At 38.7% G+C, this 21,390-nt stretch overlaps 1 protein-coding gene across 2 annotated transcripts in view; it reads left to right on the plus strand.

The window, feature by feature from the left end:
* Positions 1-21,390, plus strand: part of glis2b (GLIS family zinc finger 2b) — an 89,818-nt gene that overhangs the window by 57,061 nt on the left and 11,367 nt on the right. The window contains exons 2-3 of one of the 2 annotated variants that reach the window (XM_021469271.3): positions 15,035-15,251; positions 18,239-18,369. In XM_021469271.3, coding sequence (XP_021324946.2) covers positions 15,062-15,251; positions 18,239-18,369 — 321 coding nt within the window. In that variant the 5' untranslated portion in view covers positions 15,035-15,061. 2 annotated transcript variants of the gene reach the window in all.

Raw genomic sequence — 21,390 nt, forward strand, 5'->3', positions numbered from 1 at the left:
CGAGCAGAAATAGATCACACTGAGTGTGTGGTGACCTGCGGCGCTCTGAAGTCTTGGGTTAATTAGGTTCAGCTCAGAGGTTTGACCTCACAAGGCCGGTGAAACCCCGATCCTGACCCCGTCCTTTGCCCAAATCACCTCTAACCCAGGAAACAGCAGATCTAGTGGCTTTTCCGCAGGGGTAAAAAAAGAGTGTGGGTCACAGCGGAGGCACAAACATCTCATTCAAAACCTCAGCATGTGGATCCAGCATCTTTCTGCTGTTGCGGTCCTGTTTACTCTACAGGCCAGAGGAGCTAGGGGGGTCGCGGGACACAGACAAAGCTGCCTTTTAAAGCTCTCGCTAAGGTGGGGAGTCAGCGTAAGGCGGAGCAACACCATCTCCAGAAACTTCACATTCAAGCGCTACTTCTGGACACTTCGAATAAACCCAGCCGACACACACACTGTTCAGTTGTTTCATTAAGTGAACTGCAAACTTGAGTTTCCGGATCCTCTACTCGTTCTAATTGACAAAAACGCAGTCTTGGTAGCCATTTATGAAAACTGTTTAGCCATCTAATAAAGTCACATCGCAACTTTTGGACTAAAGTGTGATGATCACAATTCTATATGGTTCAATTCTTGCTAATAACAAACCTTTACTATTAATATACTGTTACTCTTGCCTCAATTTGCTCCTAATTTGCTTGTATATGAGTATATCAAAGGTTAATAATGTAGTAGTTTATCGTTGTAGTGACACAGACAGCACCTATATGCTATAAAATTGCAGATTAATGATGCCTGTATATAATAACTTATCGTAACTTTAACTTGTAATGTAATAATGTGCAACATTTGTAAAGCAAAGATTATTGTATATTGTAAAAAGCGCTTTACAAATAAACTTGAATAGCATGGCTTAACATGATTCTAGCATGTATTATCATGCTTGGTGTGTTGCTAACATAATTCTGCTACATTTAGCTATTTGCTAGTATCATTTAGAATATTACTGGCTAGGTCAACAATTAATTTACGCGTTTAGTTTGTTCAAATATTTGCTAGTATGCATGCGGCTAACTTAATTTTAGCAAGTAGCCTATTATCATGCTCAATGTGTTGCTGACATGATTCTACTATATTTAGCATGTTGCTAGCATCATTTAGAATCTTTTTTTTTTAGCTAGGGCAACAACGAATGTAGCCTACATGTTTAGTTTGTTCAAAAGTTTGCAGACATGAGGCTAGTATGCTTTTAGCATGTATTATCATAGGCCCACTCAGTGTTACTCACTTAGTTTAGCTTGTTGCTAGCATCATTTAGGATCTTTCCGGCAAGGCCAACAATGAATGTACATGTTTAGTTTGTTTAAAAGTTTGCTAGCATCCGGTGGACATGCTTCCAGCAAGTATTTTCATGCTTGGTGTGTTGCTAACATGGTTCCATAGATATATACATTAGATGTCGCCTACCCTGTTGTTGTATATTGGAAGGAATGCATCAATAGAGCCGCCATTTTAGTACAGGGGAGGACTGTGGCCATCCAAAGCCAGAGATATACAATTACCCTGCTGAAAAATCCAGCTTAAACCAGCCTAAGCTGGTTGGCTGGTTTTAGCTAGTCGACCAGGCTGGTTTTAGAGGGGTTTTGGCCACTTCCAGGCTGGTTTCCAGCCATTTCCAGCCCGATCTTAGCTGGTCAGGCTGGGAGATGACCAGCTAAAACCAGCTTGACCAGCCTAGCCAAGCTGAAAGTCCAGCCAAAACCAGCTATATTCAGCTTAAACCAGGCTGGTCAAGCTGGTTTTAGCTGAATTTGGCTGGTCATTTTCCAGCCTGACCAGCTAAGAACAGGCTGGAAATGGCTGGAAACCAGCCTGGAAGTGGCCAAAACCCCTCTAAAACCAGCCTGGTCGACCAGCTAAAACCAGCCAACCAGCCTTGGCTGGTTTAAGCTGGATTTTTCAGCAGGGTATACACATACATCTATGAACAGGAGTTTTCCAGGATGTCAGTATGTAATTTTTTTCTTGAAATTACAAAAATTATAATTTTACATCACTTTTCTACATTGATGGATCAGTGATCGCACAGGCACTCCTGACAAAAAGCTTGTGTTTGTGTGTATGGAAATGTACTATCCTCCCTTTCTGTTAAATTTAATTTAATCCGCGTCCTGAAACACACCCCCTCTCACTTTCACTTCTCATATTTTGTGAATGAATCTCTGTTATAAAGGGTTCGTTCTCTTTGGCGACAATAATTCAAGTTTCTGGCACCGCAGCATCTCGTTGTCATATTTCTTTTGCATTGTTTGCTGATTTTATTCAACAAAACTAGCATAAGCCGAGTGTTTAGTGCGAGTTGCTGCTGCTTTGCCTTATGATGAATGCAGTAAGTGTCTGTATTATCATCAATACCGTTACCTGTTTAGCACAAAAGTTCCTAACATACAAAAACGTTAAAAACTAAATCTTACCTATGAAATGTTCTGCCTTTCTGCTTTGTTTTCTTTGTTTGATCGTTACTACACCCGTACACAGCGCTAAAGTCCAGCATCTTCACATTGTCACACTGTCTTGACTAGTGTGGTTGAATGACATTTGTGCTGGGAGCACTGTACAAATATGGTGGCGCTATTGACGCATGCTCAGAGCCCCTATGCGATATCTAGTGTATATATCTATGACATGGTTCTACTATATTTAGCATATTGCTAGCATTGTTTAGGATCTTTTTTTAGCAAGGGCAACAATGCATGTAGTTGCAATGAATGGGCAAATGTTTGCTCTTATGTGACTAACATGTTTTTAACAACCCTGCTGAAAAATCCAGCTTAAACCAGCCTAGGCTAGTTGGCTGGTTTTAGCTGGTAAACCAGGCTGGTTTTAGAGGGGTTTTTCCACTTCCAGGCTGGTTTCCAGCCATTTCCAGCCTTGTCTTAGCTGGTTAGGCTGGGAGATGACCAGCTAAAACCAGCTTGACCAGCTTGACCAGCCTAGCAGACTGGGAGCCCAGCCAAAACCAGCTATGTCCAGCTTAAACCAGGCTGGTCAAGCTGGTTTTAGCTGGATTTAGCTGGTCATTTTACAGCCTGACCAGCTAAGACCAGGCTGGAAATGGCTGGAAACCAGCCTGGAAGTGGCCAAAACCCCTCTAAAACCAGCCTGGTCGACCAGCTAAAACTAGCCAACCAGCCTAGGCTGGTTTAAACTGGATTTTTTAGCAGGGAAGTATTGCTAACATGATTTTACTAAATTTAGCATGTTGCTAGCATCATTTAGGATCTTTCTGGCAACGTCAACAATGAATTTATATGTTTAGTTTGCTCAAAATGTTGCTAGCATGAGGCTAACAGTTATATCAAGTTGCTAACACATTTTTAATGTTTAAGCATGACAAACAAATTGCTAAAGACACGCAAACCGTGTGTGCATATTAGTACAATTTGTTGTTCGTTTTTGGCATTTGATGGACAATCTGGACCTAGAAACTGTGAAATGTGATGTCAGACTTAACAAGCAGGTTGAATGTTAGTACAGGGGTTTTCTGAGGTGAATGTATAACGTTATGATGATACACTGCAGCCTTTATAGTGTCTGAGGCTAATATTTACATTCATGTGCACTGCAAGAGAGAAACAAAAAAGCCAACAAACCATCTTGCAGAACATTTACTTGACTTAAAATAGGAACATTTTGGCCATACCCATAACTTTTTATAATTGACAGGTAATAACCAATGTATAGGCCAATAAATTCAATTCATCTTTATTTCTATAGCACTTTTACAATGTAGATTGTGTCAAAGCAGCTTAACTTAGATGAAGTCTTCAGTCTAATAAATACAACTTATGATAACATTTTTCCTGATGTACTTGTAACAAGTAGCCTGCTTTGAAGTGGATAAACCAGATAACATATCATTTATTCCCTGCTAAAAAAATCCAGCTTAAACCAGCCTAGGCTGGTTTTAGCTGGTCCACCAGGCTGGTTTTAGAGGGGTTTTGGCCACTTCCAGCCTGGTTTCCAGCCATTTCCAGCCTGGTCTAAGCTGGTCAGGCTGGAAAATGACCAGCTAAATCCAGCTAAAACCAGCTTGACCAGCCTGGTTTAAGCTGGACATAGCTGGTTTTGGCTGGGCTCCCAGCCTGCTAGGCTGGTCAAGCTGGTTTTAGCTGGTCATCTCCCAGCATAACCAGCTAAGACCAGGCTGGAAATGGCTGGAAACCAGCCTGGAAGTGGCCAAGACCCCTCTAAAACCAGGCTGGTTGACCAGCTAAAACCAGCCAACCAGCCTAGGCTGGTTTAAGCTGGATTTTTCAACAGGGTTGGCTGAAAATCTATTTTCTGATCAGGCAGATAACTATAACATTTAAGAAAAACATTTAACAGACAATACGGATATGCCGGCCATCTGGATTTTTAAAATTGTCCATTTGAACCACCAAAATGTAAACAAATTTGAAAACAAAATGCAAACATTCCCTAAAACTACCTTGTTTGGCCAGTTTAAATGAGTAAATCCATTAAATGCTTCATTAAACGCCAGATGACTTGCATAGGCAGTAAATTCTTATCAAGGTAAACACAGACAGCTTGTTCAGCATGTGTAATCATTACTTTCCTCTACATTGTTTTATATGACACGTAGCGTAACGTGAACCCTGCAACCTCTGATAGAGGAATCATTCATAAAGGAAAGAAACCGTGCAACAGTGTGAAGTCAGTAATATTTGTATCTTAGAAAGAAATGTTTTTCAGGAAAGATCGATTATATTAATCAAAATGGCAGTTATAGAAGATTTAGGCTGCATTTACATTGCACTATTCAAGTGACTCAATTCCGATTTGTTTCTTGCATGTGGCACAGATCGGATATGGCCCATGTACGTGTAAGAACAGTTCACATGGATTCCGATTTACTCAAATCAGATTCAGGCCTTGTTCATTTGTGGAAATTTATCCGATATGAATCAGATCTGTGTTCTCATGTATGCAGTGTAAGCAGGTAGATCGGATTTTCACCTGTTAATGCGAGTCACGCTTCATTAAAAACTGTAGCGAATGACGTCAAGTCTGATGCTTTCATTTCAAGTCCCAAAACCTTAAATCTTATACGCGAGGACATAAACAGCTTTTATATTGCCATATAGCACAGATATTTAGACATGTTAACAAGAGCGAGAGAGCGCAATGTCCGCCACATAACCAATATAAACTAATATAAAACTAGTGTATAGCTACATCGCGTGCGGAAATCACGCCATGGACATTCAATTAAGATGGCTAAAGGTTTAAAAAAAAGCCTATATTTCAAAAGAAGATGGACAAATGAGAACCTTTCTGTCATAAACTATAGTAAAACAGCTTGTCAAAAGCTGCGAACAAATTACATACAGGAATAGAGAAAAGAGCACTCTTTAATTATGAGCTGTCTGTTAGCTCTTTTTTTTCCTGGTCAGTAGTTCACTAAGTCGCGCGACATACATTTTGCCCGTAGGTAACTCCAATGTTCAGAAACATTAGGTAAGTGGGTGAGCGCCGCATTTCGCATTTTTGCTTATTATTTCAGGGAGTTTAGGTGTGGCGTCGCAAACGCTGACGATTTCGGTTTCTTTTTCACATTTAGATTTTTATTAGTAAGTTTAGAGGGGGATCTTGTGTTCTAGTATAGGTGGCTTTTGGTTTTGTTTAGTTCTTTGCTTTGGCGCCACTCTAGTTCCTTTTTCCCCTAAAACTTTTGATTGTATTTTTTTTTTATTATTATTATTATATATACATTGTACAAAGCGCACACATGTAAGCCTCTCTTTTGTTGGCTTCATTTTTCTTCTCCTCGTAAGAGGAATAAACGAATTGATCGTAAATTTTGTGTCCTGGTATATTTTCCATCCATCTACTCAGTAATAATTTAAAATTATAAGTGTTACGTTTATTTTCTCTAGACAACTTAATTAAACCGTAACAGCAGACGATCGGACACGAGTCCCTTTTAAAAGATGATGTAAGCAGGTCATCAAAAAAATCGGATAGGGTCACAAAATCGAAATTGACTATCAAGATCTGCAGTGTAAAAGCAGCCTTAGATCATAGGTCTCAAACTTGATTCCTGGAGGGCCGCAGCTCTGCACAGTTTTGCTCCAACCCTAGTCAAACACAGCTTATGCAGCTAATCAAGTTGTTCAAGACTCTTCTGAACACCTCGATTATTTGGACCAGCTGTGTTTGACTAGGGTTGGAGCAAAACTGTGCAGAGCTGCGGCCCTCCGGGAATCGAGTTGGAGACCTACAGTATGCTTTAGAATGTTACAGAACAGTTCTATTTCAAATTAAAGCTGCAAGCAGTGATGATAGGGACCTTGCACCTGGGCTCACCGCAGCCCGGTGGCCTTAAGATGACAGAAAAGAGTGGATGATAATAAATCAAGCTGATAAATATGAAAAACCTGAGAAAATCACAAATTTATGCCAAACTTCCTTCTTTCAGCAGGTGGCGCTATAACTGTAACTCATTAGTTGCACGTAGTTGTCTTTAGGAGAGGAATCTCATCGAACCTGTGACTTTTCAGGCAGATCGACATTGTGTGGCTGAGTTATAAGTACTTTCTCCCCATTGCAAAAGATCGAACTTTGTCAATCCTCCACGGACATGCACTTTGACGAAAACTCTACATCTTCACAATTCAACATCACAGAGGGCTTTGGATTATACTGACAGAACTTGGATCTGATCTGATGACATTTGTTGGAGGAGTTTGTTACAGTTTAAAACAGTTTCTTGTTGTCAGCAGGTGGCGCTATGTCTGTAACTGGACGTTGGCATGTAAACGTGTTCAGATCAGGCCTGTTGTGGATTTTGTGTGGACATTGTGGCAGATCAGACAATGCATGCCTGAGTTAAAACAACTTTTGCGAGGTGAAAGTTTGCGAGGCCGCCACGGACACGCCCTCCAACGAAAATTCTAGATCTTCGCAATTTCAAGGCCTTAAGATGACAATACCCAATTTTGGTGTTGGGTTGATGAAATCCCTTAGAGGAGTTTGTATGTGTGCGTGAAATGTAGCTCTGAGGGCACTTCATCAAATGTTTATAGGTGGCGTTGTCGAGGCATATTGCCACATCCACTTCTGAAACCCACATCAAACAATCATTTTCACGACTTCTGGTGTGTGCGCAAAGTTTTATGAGTTTTCTACGTACCACCGGTGCTCGGTCCCTAAAAAATGGAATTTTGTTCAATAATATAGAACGCTACAGAACAGTTCTATTTCAAGTAAATGAAGTTATTAACTGTCATGTTAAATAATCTTCAGAAGATGTATTCATTTTCACCAATGTTAAGCGGCATAAATGTTTTCGACACTGATAATAATAAGAAATGTTTCGATTAATTACATTTCAATATATATTCAAATAGAAAACATTAATTAGTAATAACGTTTAATAATTTGAGTCATATTTTCCAAATAAACGATCTGAACATCTACACTGTCAAAAATTGTTGGGTTTCACACAGATCCTGCATGTTGTCCCAACATAAATACATTAAGTTAACTTAATTATTTTTTACAAAAGTAAGTGGATTGAATACAAAACAATTAAGTTGTCCCCCTCAAAATGTCGGAATTGTGTTGCTTCAACTCATTTTAAATGAGTAGTTTAAACAAGCAGCAAAAGTATTTTTTTATCTACTTCTGTTTTTTTACACTTACACTTAAACAAGTTTAAAGTAAAAACTTAAAAATAGGTCTAATTATAACAAAACTATTAGTAGAGGGAAATATGCAGTGCACAACAGTGATGACAAAAGCAACAGCAAAAATCGACATACAGCTAAACAATATTAAGTTTTTGATCAACAAACAGATCACATTTATTTGTGATGCCCAGTACATTTGTAGACATCAGTGGGGAAAAAGCTAGGAAAAGAAAACGTGCGGCCGCTTTAAGAGGCACTAAAATCTACCAATTAGGTACTATTATCTACACTTAGGTGCTAATATGCACATTTAAGGTGTTAATAGGCACCCTTGAGTAGTAAATAAGTTACAAGGGGGTATCGTTTTAAAAAGGCACAGCCTCTATGACAATTTGTGTACTTTTTTCCTGATAATGTACGATAAGCAGTTGTTCTGACTTAAAAAAAAAGCTTTATTTTACGAGCAAAAGACTTGTAATCTCTTGATATTACAATGTAGTAAATATATGTTCATTAACAGTTGCCGTATTCACAAGTGTTTTTCATTTATTTTACGGTTGTGAATTGGATTATGGGATGTTGATCTTTGCTCTGTCGATGTTTGGTGTTGAAAATTCAACTTTACAGTTTAACAGAGTGACTTTTATTAATATTTGAGTTAGTTAATATAATTTATAAGAAAAAATATGTAGAGAATAAGTCTGTAAAATAGCAGAAAAGGTACTGCCAGTTTATTTAAGGTTTCTGTAGCGTAATATACAACACCAACACAGGTAATTGGAGGATAAAAACATGAATCACAAAATACGGAAAAACTGCAAATTTACGATTTAGTTTTTTTTTTTTACAGTACTCTTTTTTTGAGATTACTTGGACGAACAAACCATAAACATTGCATATTACACATCAAAACAAATCATTCATTCATTTTCCTGTCGGCTTAGTCCCTTTATTAATCAGGGGTCACCACAGCGGAATGAACCGCCAACTTATCCAGCATATGTTTTACGCAGCGGATGCCCTTCCAGCTGCAACCCATCACTGGGAAACACCCATACACACTTATTCACACACATACACAAGGCCAATTTAGCTCACCCAATTCACCTATACCACATGTCTTTGGACTGTGGGGGAAACCGAAAGGAAACCAACGCCAACACAGGGAGAACATGCAACTTCCACACAGAAATGCCCAGGCTTGAACCAGCGAGCTTCTTGCTGTGAGGCGATTGTGTCAAATCAATACAATTAAATAAACACATCATAAAAATCGAACCACCAAAGCATATCCAATAAGAAATCTGTTTAACTATAAGCAGGCCATCATTCACGGGAAGTATTTAGTTTGACATTGCTTGTCTCAAAACACCCAATATGCCTTATGAAATATGCCTTTTTCACCGCTAATGTGACAAACGAGATTATCATCCATGTCAAGCTCCTTCTCATTCGCACAATGAATGGCATTTGTGTAGCGATCTGGATGATCTTTAACCCCAGACGGAAAACTTCTGCTTTTAGGCATGGATGAAGCCAAATGACAGGCGTGAACTCTAAATCTGAAACCTGTCAACACATAAAAAAACAAGACTTTTGCTGCTTGTTCAAACTACTTCTTTAAAATGAGTTGAAATAGCACAATTCTTTGGGACAACTTATTTTTTTAAATGTTTAATCCACTTAAATTTGTAAAAAAATGTTTAAGTTAATGATTTGTGTTGAGACAGCATACGATGGCTCAGTGGCACTGTCGCCTCACAGTAAGATGGTCGCTGGTTTGAGTCCCGGCTGGGCCAGTTGGCATTTCTGTGTGGAGTTTGCATTTTGTTCCCGTGTTGGTGCTCCGGTTTCCTCCACCGTCCAAAAACACATGTGCTATAGGTGAATTAGATTAACTAAACTGGCCGTATTATATAAGGGTGTTTCTCAGAACTGGGTTGCGGCTGAAAGGGCATCCGCTGCATAAAACATATGCCGGAATAGTTGGTGGTTCATTCCGCTGTGGCAACCACTAATAAATAGGGGATCAAGCCGAAGGAAAATGAATGAGCATGAAAGAGCTGGTGGAACCCAGAATAATCTACAGTGAATAAGTACACAAACCCTGACCGGGTATTTGGTCCCTCATAGCTATCACCAGCTTTATTTTAGCAGCAGAAGCACTGATTTCCCCTTTGCTCTTCCAGAAAGTTCTCCTCAGAGGGACCGGAGTTTGACGTGGATGGTTTGGGGGTCTAATTAAAATTGGTGGAGGAGCTGATTTATAGCAGCTGGCCTTCGGCGCGGACTAGTAATGGTTTACACATGGAGCTGCAGCCGCTCTATTGTTGTGGAAACTTCTGAACCGGGAGGGTGGAAGCTACTGTAATGGATATTGATCATCCTTTTCCATGGTCAATGTCATTTTCCTTCGGCTTGGCCCACTATTTATTAGGGGTTTCCACAGCGGAATGACCCACCAACTATTTCAGCGTATGTTTTACGCAGCGGATGCCCTTCCAGCTGCAATCCAGTACTAGAAACGTTTCGTACTAGCGCATGTCTTTAGACTGTGGGGGAAACCGGAGCACCCGGAGGAAACCCACGCCAACCTGGGGAGAACATTCAAACTCCACACAGAAATGCCAACTGACCCAGCCGGGGCTTAAACCAGTGACATTCTTGCTGTGAGGCGACAGTGGTAACCACTGAGCCACCGTGCCGCCTATAATCTTTAATCAGGCAATTTTATTCATGAGCAAATCCCTTTGTAAAGACCTTCAGACAACAAATTGAGAAATATTCAATAAGTAACACTTAAAAGTGCATTTTAGATTATTTATTTAGATTAAAGTGATGAAAAAAAACACTTCGAAAGTTCCTGGATATCAAAACCAAAGCCTTAAATGCTCCAATTTAACACACACAGGCCATTTTACAGCAACTATCTCAGCCAGAAAAAGGCAAGCGATTGTTCAGAAGCATAAACAGGTTACATCTCTGCTGGAGTTAATGTGCAATCTGTAGTATCTCCACGTCTGCGAGTTTGTTTGGAGTGTGTGTGTGTGTCCTGAAGTGAGAGGTCAGTGTATCTCAGACAGGGGTGCGGTCACAGATGTGATATGTGTGGTATGTTAAGGGTTTAGTTAATGATTTTCAGTGTAATCGTGGCTCAGTATGACAGATGAAGACTCGCTGCTTTGTAACTCGACTTTATCATGGATTGTGAGCTTACCGTCAGACCCCAAAACAGCCCATTTTGCTACTAAAGTATCAGACTTTTCTGTTTGTGGAAATTTGAGACTAGAAAAATATAGAAAAACATATTGAACATGACTTTCAACGGTCTTTGTGCTAGAAAGTTATGCAAAATAGGTTATAGTTAATTAAACAATGCCTCATTTGCATATTTAAACTGGATCTCACAACAGACACAAGTCTACAATTTCATATATAATCAATCAACTGGGGAAATATGATAAGAAATAATAGTTTCCTTTTTCTCGTTGTACTTAAAAGCTTTTCCTTTTATCCCCTTATTGTCAAAATTGTACTCCTTACATTGTTTACCCAATGTCTAGAAAACGGATAGAATAGTAAATTGACCTCGTGGTGACATTTTCCAAAAACAGTTCCTAAATAACACAGAATGACTACATTAACCGAACCGGCCACTTTATTAGGTACACCTTACTAGAACTGTGTTGGACCCGCTTTTGCCTTCAGAACTGCATTAATCCTTCGTGGCATAGACTCAACAAGGTACTGGAAATATTGCTCAGAGATTTTGCTCCATATTGAAATGACAGCATCACACAGTTGCTGCAGATTTGTCGGCTGCACATCCATGCTGTGAATCTCCCGTTCCACCACATCCTGAAGGTGCTCTATTGGATTGAAGATCTGGTGACTGTGGAGGCCATTTGAGTACAGTGAACTCATTCTCATGTTCAAGAAAGCAGTCTGAGATTATTCACGCTTTATGACATGGCGCGTTATCCTGCGAGAAGCAGCCACCAGAAGATGAGTATACTGTGGTCATAAAAGAATGGACATGGTCAGCAACAATACTCAAGATAGGCTGTGGTGTTGACATGCTCAATTGGTACTAATGAACCCAAAATGTGCCAAGAAAATATCCCCCACACCATTAAACCACTACCATAAGCTTGAATCGTTGATACAAGGCAGGATGGATCCATGCTTTTATGTTGTTGATGCCAAATTCTGACCCTACCATCCGAATGTCGCAGCAGGAATCGAGACTCATCAGACCAGGCAACGTTTTCCCAATCTTATATCGTCCATTTTTGGTGATCCTGTGTAAATTGTGGCCTCAGTTTCCTGTTCTTAGCTGGCAGCTGTGGCACCCGGTGTGGTCTTCTGGTGCTGTAGCCCATCTGCCTTAAAGATGGACCTGTTGTGCGTTCAGAGATGCTCTTCTGCATAACTCGGGTGTAACGAGTGCTATTTGAGTTACAGTGTTATGGTTGTGCGTGACAATCCCAGAAGATCAGCAGTTTCTGAAATGCTCAGACCAGCCCGTCTGGCACCAACAACCATGCCACATTCAAAGTCACCTAAATCACCTCTCTTTTCCATTCTGATGCTCGGTTTGAACTGCAGCAGATCGTCTTGACCATGTCTACATGGTTAAATGCATTAAATGGTTGCTATGTAATTAGAAATATGTGTTAACAAGCAGTTAAACAGGTGTACCTAATAATGTGGCCAGTGAGTGTATTAATAAAATGTAAAAATGCAGACTAAATCCTGTGAGGGTTGAATTCAGGAGTAGAGGAATAGAATACCAAATGTACAGGATAAACATCATTACAGCAATGAGAAGTCCTCATAAAGATAGCTGCACAAGTGTATGTGTGTGTGATCTGCTTGATAATAGTGCTCTCTGTGTGTGTTTATCTGCTGATTGTTGAACTCGGTGACCCACAGCCTTCACCTCGCTGACCTTCCTCATGTTGAACTCTCTCAAAGAGCCATTCAGCACGGCAGGCGCACAAATATGTGCTCATATATTTATAAATAAAAGGCACAAAAGAAGCTGTGGTTAAAGATGGAGCGTTGCTTTATTTTGCATGGAGGAATGTGGAAGCTGTAATGTCTGTAATTGGCAGTGTGAGCACTATGTGTGTGTTTGAGGTAAAGAGAGAGAAACGGGAAACTAGTGGAAGTGATTGTGTGAAACCAGGAGTTTTTTTTTCCGAAGGACAATGAGAGAGAGAGAGGGAAAAAAAACTTCAAAAATATGAGCTTGTGTATGTGTATATATAGTGGTGTGAAAAAGTATTTGCCCCCTTACTGATTTATTTATTTTTGTTTAATATGTTTGTCACACTTTAATGATTCAGATCATTATAATAATTTAAATATTAGTCAAAGATAACAGTATATATAGTGGTGTGAATAAGTATTTGCCCCCTTACTAATTTATTTATTTTTGTTTAATATGTTTGTCACACTTTAATGATTCAGATCATTATAATAATTTAAATATTAGTCAAAGATAACAGTATATATAGTGGTGTGAATAAGTATTTGCCCCCTTACTGATTTATTTATTTTTGTTTTGTATTTTTGTCGCACTTTAATGCTTCAGATCTCCATAATAATTTCAATATTAGTCAAATATAACAGTATATATAGTGGTATGAAAAGGTATTTGCCCCCTTACTGATTTATTTTCTTTTTGTTTTGCATGTTTGTTGCATTTTAATGGTTCAAATCATCAAACTAAATGAAATATTAGTCAAAGATGACAGTGTTAATAGTAATGTGAATAACTGTTTATCCCCTTACTGATTTGTTTATTTTTTGTTTTGTATGTTTGTAGCATCAGATCATCATAATAATTTAAATATTAGTCAAACATAACAGTATATATAGTGGTGTGAAAAAGTAAGTGCCCCCTACTTATTTGTTTATTTTTGTTTTGTATGTTTGTCGCACTTTAATGCTTCAGATCATCATAATCATTTAAATATTAGTCAAACATAACAGTATATATAGTGGTGTGAATAAGTAAGTGCCCCCTACCTATTTATTTATTTTGTTTTGTATGTTTGTCACACTTTAATGCTTCAGATTATCATAATAATTTACATTTTTGTCAAACATAACAGTATATATAGTGGTGTGAATAAGTAAGTGCCCCCTACTTATTTATTTATTTTTGTTTTGTATGTTTGTCGCACTTTAATGCTTCAGATTATCATAATAATTTAAATATTAGGTCAAAGATAACCACATATATAGTGGTGTGAATAAGTGTTTACCCCCTTACTGGTTTATTTATTTTTGTTTTGTATGTTTGTCGCACTTTAATGGTTCAGATCATCATAATAAATTAAATATTCGTCAAACATAGCAGAATATATAGTGGTGTGAATAAGTATTTGCCTCCTTAGTGATTTATTTATTTTTGTTTTGTATGTTTGTCGCATTTTAATGGTTCAAATCATCAAACTAATTTAAATATTAGTCAAATATAACAGTAAATATAGTGGTGTGAATAAGTGTTTACCCCCTCACTGATTTTGTTTTTTGTATGTTTGTAACATCAAATCATCATAATAATTTAAATATTATTCAAAGAGAACAGTATATATAGTGGTGTGAATAAGTAAGTGTCCCCTTACTGATTTATACTACACTTTAATGTTTAAGATCATCATAATAATTTAAATATTAGTCAAAGATAACCACTTATATATTCAATTCAATTCACCTTTATTTGTATAGCGCTTTTACAATGTAGATTGTGTCAAAGCAGCTTCACATAGAAGATCATAGTAGATTGAAACAGTGTGATTCAGTTTTCAGTGTTTAAGTTCAGTTCAGTTTAGCTCAGTTCAGTGTGGTTAATAATCACTACTGAGCGTTCTGACATATATAGTGGTGTGAATAAGTATTTGCCCCTTACTGTTTTATTCTCTTTTTGTTTTGTCGCATTTTAATGTTTCAGATCATCATACTCATTTAAGTATGAGTCAGCGATAACACACCATGAACTCAACCACTCTCACTGGCAGAGCTGTGATAAAAACTAAACGCTATTGGCTGTTTTTTTTAAAGGGGAGGAACTACACTGTCCTGCCCTCTCTTCATGTTTCGGCTCAGATTACGTCAAACATCAAATAAAAATGCACATCTTAAAGCACATCACAGGACCTTTAACTAGTGTATAGAAGAGATAGTTTTACTCTACATGCATTAAATATCTTGGAAACTAATGGTTCTTTTACTTGAGTATGATTATTCAGTACTCTTTCCATCACGTGCTGCTGTTGTAGGATTGTAGTGTATGTTCCTCACCTCTATTCCTCTCTCTGTGTCTGTCTGTAAAGGCTGCCGGCTCTGGACCGCATGCTGTCATGCTGTCCTTAGACGAGCCACTGGACCTGAAGGTGCCGAGGGGGCGGATCAGTGGGCGGGACAGAGGCGCCAGGTCACCGCCTACTCTCAGTTCCTCTCCAATCCACGGCAAGGGGGCGGGGCAGCTGCGGATGGCAGACGACGGCACTGCAGTCATCGTTCCAGCGTCTCCTGCATCGCCACACACAGGTAGACAAGACACATTCAGCGTCTCACGTCTCATCCTCTCTTTAACATAAAAAAGTAGCAATTATAAATGCACTACAGTTTCTGTTGATTATTCCATGGTTAATATCCTTGTTATAAACAAGTATAATCTAGTTTTGCTCTTTGCGGTGCAATATTTAACAGAATTATTATCAGTTTTGACAGTTTAGATCTCCCCTTTGAATCAGCTGTCGCAGACAAATGCATGCAAAAGAGAAAACATACTGTATGCCTGCATGTATATGACATGGGCATATCTAATAGCTCATAGTAACATGTATTAGCTACCTCTTCGTAAATGTTTTTAAGCATATTTGTGAGTTTGTTAATCCTCATCAGCACCCAAGAATAAAACACACATTGGTATTCTTGAGGTCACACGGAGGCAATTTCAAACCATGATAAAAATAAAACTGACTGGAACTACTCACTCACCTTTTTTCGCCTTAGTCCCTGATTTGTCATGGAGTAGCACTGTAAAACCCAAAATGTTAAGATAACTCAAACCATTTAAGTTCTATTTTTAATCATTTTTTAAGGGGTTTTCACCTTTAATGACAGGACAGTGGAGATTTACAGACAGGAAAGTATGGGGAGCAGAGAGAGGGGAAGGATCGGCAAAGGACCTCGTGCCGGGAATCTAACTCAGGTTGCCGCAAGCACCTGGGTGCTAAATGTCGACGCATTAACCACTAGACTATTGGTGCTGACAAACCATTTAAGTTCAAAAACTAATCCTAATGAGTGCTGCCAACTTAATCCATTTGAGTAAATGAAGCAATTTGAGCACAGTAAAACAAGTGGTGCTCGCTGCAGAGCCATTTGAGGAGAGCTGAGCTCCAGCGAGGGGGAGCTTAAGCTTGAGCTCCACCTTTTTTGCACTTCTTCTACGAGTGATGTCACTGGGGGTAGGGTTAGGGGTGGGGTTGGTGTACGCATTAAAACAGCTTACAGGAGGAAGAGCGACAGCTCATGGTCCCCCTCGCTGGAGCTCAGCTCTCCTCAAATGGCTCTGCAGCGAGCACCCTCTCCAGTAAAACCCAATAAATGAACAGAACTCAAACCAACTGAGTACTGTAAAACCCAGTAAGTTAATGCAACTTAAACCGTTTGAGGAAACCGATTGCTACAGAGCATTTGAGTTAAACTAATCTATATGATCAGGGCTTTACATTAACACCTGCCAACCCGCCAAATGCGGGTAAATTTCAGCTTTGGCGGGTAAGACAGCCGCTCCCACTAGCCACTTTGGCAGGTTGGAAATAATTTTTACATTGTAGTTTTCTTAAAGCAGGGTTCGACTTGACAATAAGGATGGCCCAATATGCGTGCAAATGTGATCTTAGAATCCAGAAACAGCACGACTGAAAACAACTGTGTTCGCGCAGGACAAAGCAGGTGAATACCGTATGAGAGGATGATTACTTGCGCTTTTTTCCTTTCACTTGCGTTCGGTTCTTTTTGAAAAAGACTAGACAAAAAACGATGCTCATGTACCTACAGTCCTGCTGCTTTTAAGAGCTTAAGATTAAATATATATATATATATATATATATATATATATATATATATATATATATATATATATATATATATATATATATATATATATATATATATATTTGTAAGCAACAGCAGCAATAACTGCTTTCGTTTTAATTATTCTCAGGCACGTGATCGTCCTTTCACTATCACTTGTGGTATTTTACCTGCTTTCTTTTGCTTACAGTTATTTTTGTTAATATAGTTGAATTATCATCCTTTACAATAACATTTCTTTAATATTTAATATGAGATTAACCAACCATTTGTGTGTAGTAACAAATTCTGGGACAACACAACATCTAAATCAAGTCATTTTAGCATATCAATGTCACATTTATTTATATAAAATATATTTTTCAAACAACAAAATTGCGGCCAGTGAAAATGGCAAGTGGCTAGTAATGTTGGAATCCATTAGCCACAGTGGCTGGTGATCAAAAAAGTTAATGTAAAGCCCTGTATATGAGTACTGTGAACTTACTCCAATTAAGTTGAAGTACTGAGGTATTTAATTAACTCCTTTCCTTCAACACTGAGTTCAAAACTCTTTTCAAATGAGTAGAATTAACTTTCTGTCAATTTTGAGTTAACTACACTCATTTCAATTGATAAAGTTGACTGTTGGGTTTTACAGTGTACTTGTGTGTTAAATGATTTAACTGCACACTTTTCAGCCAATAAGAATCAAGAGTTTCAACAGACCATGGAAACAGAAATGAAGGCATTCGAAGGCGTGCAATTGTTGTCAGAAAAAATGTACAGCTAAAGTAGTTCCAGGCAGGTTTGGACTGCGTTTGGATGAGATGTGCAAGAAACTAGTGCTACACACAGGAGTAGTCTGAGGAAAAAACCCAACTAATATCTTGAAAGACAACATCTGAACAGGGTCTATAGGTGTGGGAACAGTAGTACAAGCAGAATAATTCCAAATGATGTTTAACAGAGCAAGGACACTTTCACAGTATGTCTGATACAATTTTTTCTTCTGGAGAAAGTCTAATTTGTTTTATTTTGGCTAGAATAAAAGCAGTTTTTACGTTTTTAAAAAGCATTTTAGTTTAATTATTAGCCCCCTTTAAGCTATATTTTTCACAGATAGAACAAACCATCGTTATAAAATGACTTGCCTAATTACCCTAACCTGCCTAGTTAACCTAGTTAAGCCTATAAATGTCACTTTAAGCTGTATAGAAGTGTCTTGAAAAATATCTAGTCAATTATTATTCACTGTCATCATGGCAAAGATAAAACAAATCAGTTATTAGAAATGATTTATTAAAACTATTATGTTTAGAAATGTGCTGAAAAAATCTGCTCTCCGTTAAACAGAAATTGAGGAAAAAATTAAACAGGCGGGCTAATAATTCAGACTTCAACTGTACAATTTCAGACAGTATAATTGAGGTGTATTTGTATGTCCTCAGGTGTCTTACGGAGTAACTCGGAGACCCCCACACCACCGGCTGTGGACCTCAGCCTGTCCCCGTCCTCCCGAAACACTGCCTGCTCCCCAGAGCTCTCCAACGGCAGTGGATCAGCTCCTGTTTTCCCCGGGGTGAGTCTACAAAACTAGGAAAGAAAAAAAGAGTAGACTGTAAAAAGTGATTACTTACTTCAATTAAAAGTGAGGTAACCGCTTGCCTTAGAAATGACAAGATGACTTTACTTAAATAAGTGGGTAAACTATACACCCATACGGGTCAGTACTTGTACTTGTACATGAAATGCCAATACCACCCAACAGCATTTCACTCCGTGGATGTGATTTGTTGTCCTACCTGACTTCATTGTCTTTATGTATTAATTAATGTATTATATATTAACAGTATAGTCCTTATAAACCAGGGGTCTCAAACTGCTCCCACCCCCACCGTCTTCAATTCAAGTGAGCATAACAATTCCCCCACCCCTTGGCTTTCACTTGACGCAATCATAAGCATCATGCAACAACACAAATAGTTGCTATGGTGTTGCTAGGGGGTTGCTAAAGCTTTGCTAGGTGGTTGCTAAGGTGTTGCTAGGCGATTGCTTGGGTGTTTTGAAAGGTTGCTAAGGCATTGCTAGGTGGTTGGTAAGGTGTTGCTTGGCGGTTGCTAAGGTGTTGCTAGGGTGTTTTTAGTGGTTGCTTGGTGGTTATGAAGGCATTACTAGGGTGTTCTGAATGGTTGCTAAGGTGTTGCTAGGTGGTTGCTAGACAGTTACTAAGGTATTCTAGGTTGTTGCTAAAATGTTGCTATGGAGTGGTTGCTAATGTGTTGCTAGGGGGTTGCTAAGATGTTCTAAGTAAGAATTAGCATGTTTCTACCATAAATTAGCATGTTGTTAGCATGGTTCTAATATGAATTCATAGATATATACACTAGATATCGCATAGGGACCCTGAGCATGCGTCAGTAGCGCCGCCACATTGGTACAGTGCTCCCAGGACAAATATCATTCAACCGCACTAGTCAAGACAGTGTTATTACGTGAAGATGCAGGACTTTAGCGCTGTCTACGGGTGTAGTAACGAGCAAACAAAGAAAACAAAGCACAAAGGCAGAACATTTCATAGGTAATAATATGTTTTTTTTCTGTTTTTGTATGTTCTGAACTTTTGTGCTAATCAGGTAACGTTCTTGAGGATAACAGTCACTTACTGCATTCACCATAAGGCAAAGCAGCTCCAACTCGCACTAAACACTCGGCTTATGCTAGTTTTGTTGAATAAAATCAGCAAACAATGCAAAAGAAATATGACAACGAGATGCTGCGCTGCCAGAAACTTGTATTATTGTCGGCTAACGTTAGTGAAAGAGTCGTTCGGGGGATTCATTCACAAACGAATCGCTCCCTCCGTCAGTATGAGAAGTGAAAGCAGGAGAGGAGCTGTGTTTCAGGACATGATTAGATCAAATTTAACAGGGAGGGTGAATAGTACATTTCTGTACACAGAAACACAAGCTTTTTGTCAGGAATGGCCGTGCAGTCACTGATCCATCAATGTAGAAAACTTATGTAAAATTATAATTTTGGTAATTAGAAAAAAATTACTTACTAACATCCAGGAAAACTCCCGATCACAGATATATGTGTATATCTCTGGCTTTGCATGGCCACAGTCCTCCACTGTACCTTGGTCCCGCATTCATTTCAAAGGAGCGCTACCCTGTAGCAAGATGGCGGCGCTATTGACGCATTCCGTCCAATAGACAACAATAGGCCAGGCGACATCTAATGTATATATCTATGATATGAATTAGCATGTCGCTAGCATGTTTCTAGTATAAACTAGCTTGGTTTTAGCAAACATTTAATATGAACTAGCATGATGCTAGTATGTTTATATGAATTAGCATGCTGCAAGTATGATTACTGTTTTGCTAGTATAGACTATTATGTTGTTAGTGTGTCCAATGTAAAGACAATGGCATTTTTTTTTTACAATGAAAGTCTATAGGACAGTTGCTAAGGTGTCGTAAGTGGTTGCTAGGGTGTGGCTAGTAAGTTGAAAGGTCATCAGTAATTGGCAGATTGGTAATTGAGTTAAATGCGGCAAGTCTGTATGACAGTCTGGCGAAAATTTATGAAGTCATAAAGTTTGGTCCAATGTTAAGTCAATGTGACTTTTCAGAAATTTCCTGATCAGTTTTCGGAAAACTAAATCGGATCAATTGGAAAAGATATTGAAACCAGAATCAGACCAGTTTGGAGGTTTGGTGTTAGTTTGGTGGTTGTAGTATGAACGGTCTAGGAGGAGATGCATATAGAAATTAAGTCTAAGAAGACGGAAGAATAATACGTTTATGTAGTATAACAGAATGTTGGCTTTCTCAAGCCACCATAAACAATAAAGATTTTTAAGTAATGGAACAAAGTCTAAATTATTATATAGTAGACTACAGGCTAAATAAAAGCTCCTTGTCAGAGCTGAACATCTCTGCATATTTGTGTCAGTCTGTCAAGATAAAATCGCTTAAAACCTCTTAATATTCTATAGAAAGTAGTCAAAGTTTGAATAAACAACTATCTTATCAAGCCGTGACCCATCCATAGTTTAACATCATAGCCTACTTTTGATAACGCAAAAAATAAATCCTCCTTTCTAATTAATTGCACTTTCATTGAAACCAAATCTGCAAAGTATCGGAACTGGTACTCTGTATCGGCAAGAACGCAGATTAAAATACTCATACTCGTATTGGTTTGCAAAACAATGGTATTGATTTTTTTCCCCTAGTAACCTCGTTGTAACTTGAAGTTCATTCATTCATTCTCCTTCGGCTAAGTCCCTTATTTATCAAGGATCATCACAGCGGAATGAACTGCCAACAATTCCGCCATATATTTAACACAGCGGATGCCCTTCCAGCCGCAACCCGGTACTGGGAAACACCCCTACGCTCTCACATTCACACACACTCATACACTACAGCCAATTTAGTTCATCCAGTTCGCCTATAGCGCATGTGTTTGGACTGTGGGGGAAACCGGAGCACCCGAAGGAAACCCACGCCAACACAGGGAGAACATGCAAACTGCATGCCAACTGGCCTAGTGGGGACTCGAACCAGTGCTAATTATTAAAAAGCCATTT

The sequence above is a fragment of the Danio rerio genome, chromosome 3 (genome assembly GCF_049306965.1).
Source record: "Danio rerio strain Tuebingen ecotype United States chromosome 3, GRCz12tu, whole genome shotgun sequence".
NCBI classification, from domain to species: domain Eukaryota; kingdom Metazoa; phylum Chordata; class Actinopteri; order Cypriniformes; family Danionidae; genus Danio; species Danio rerio.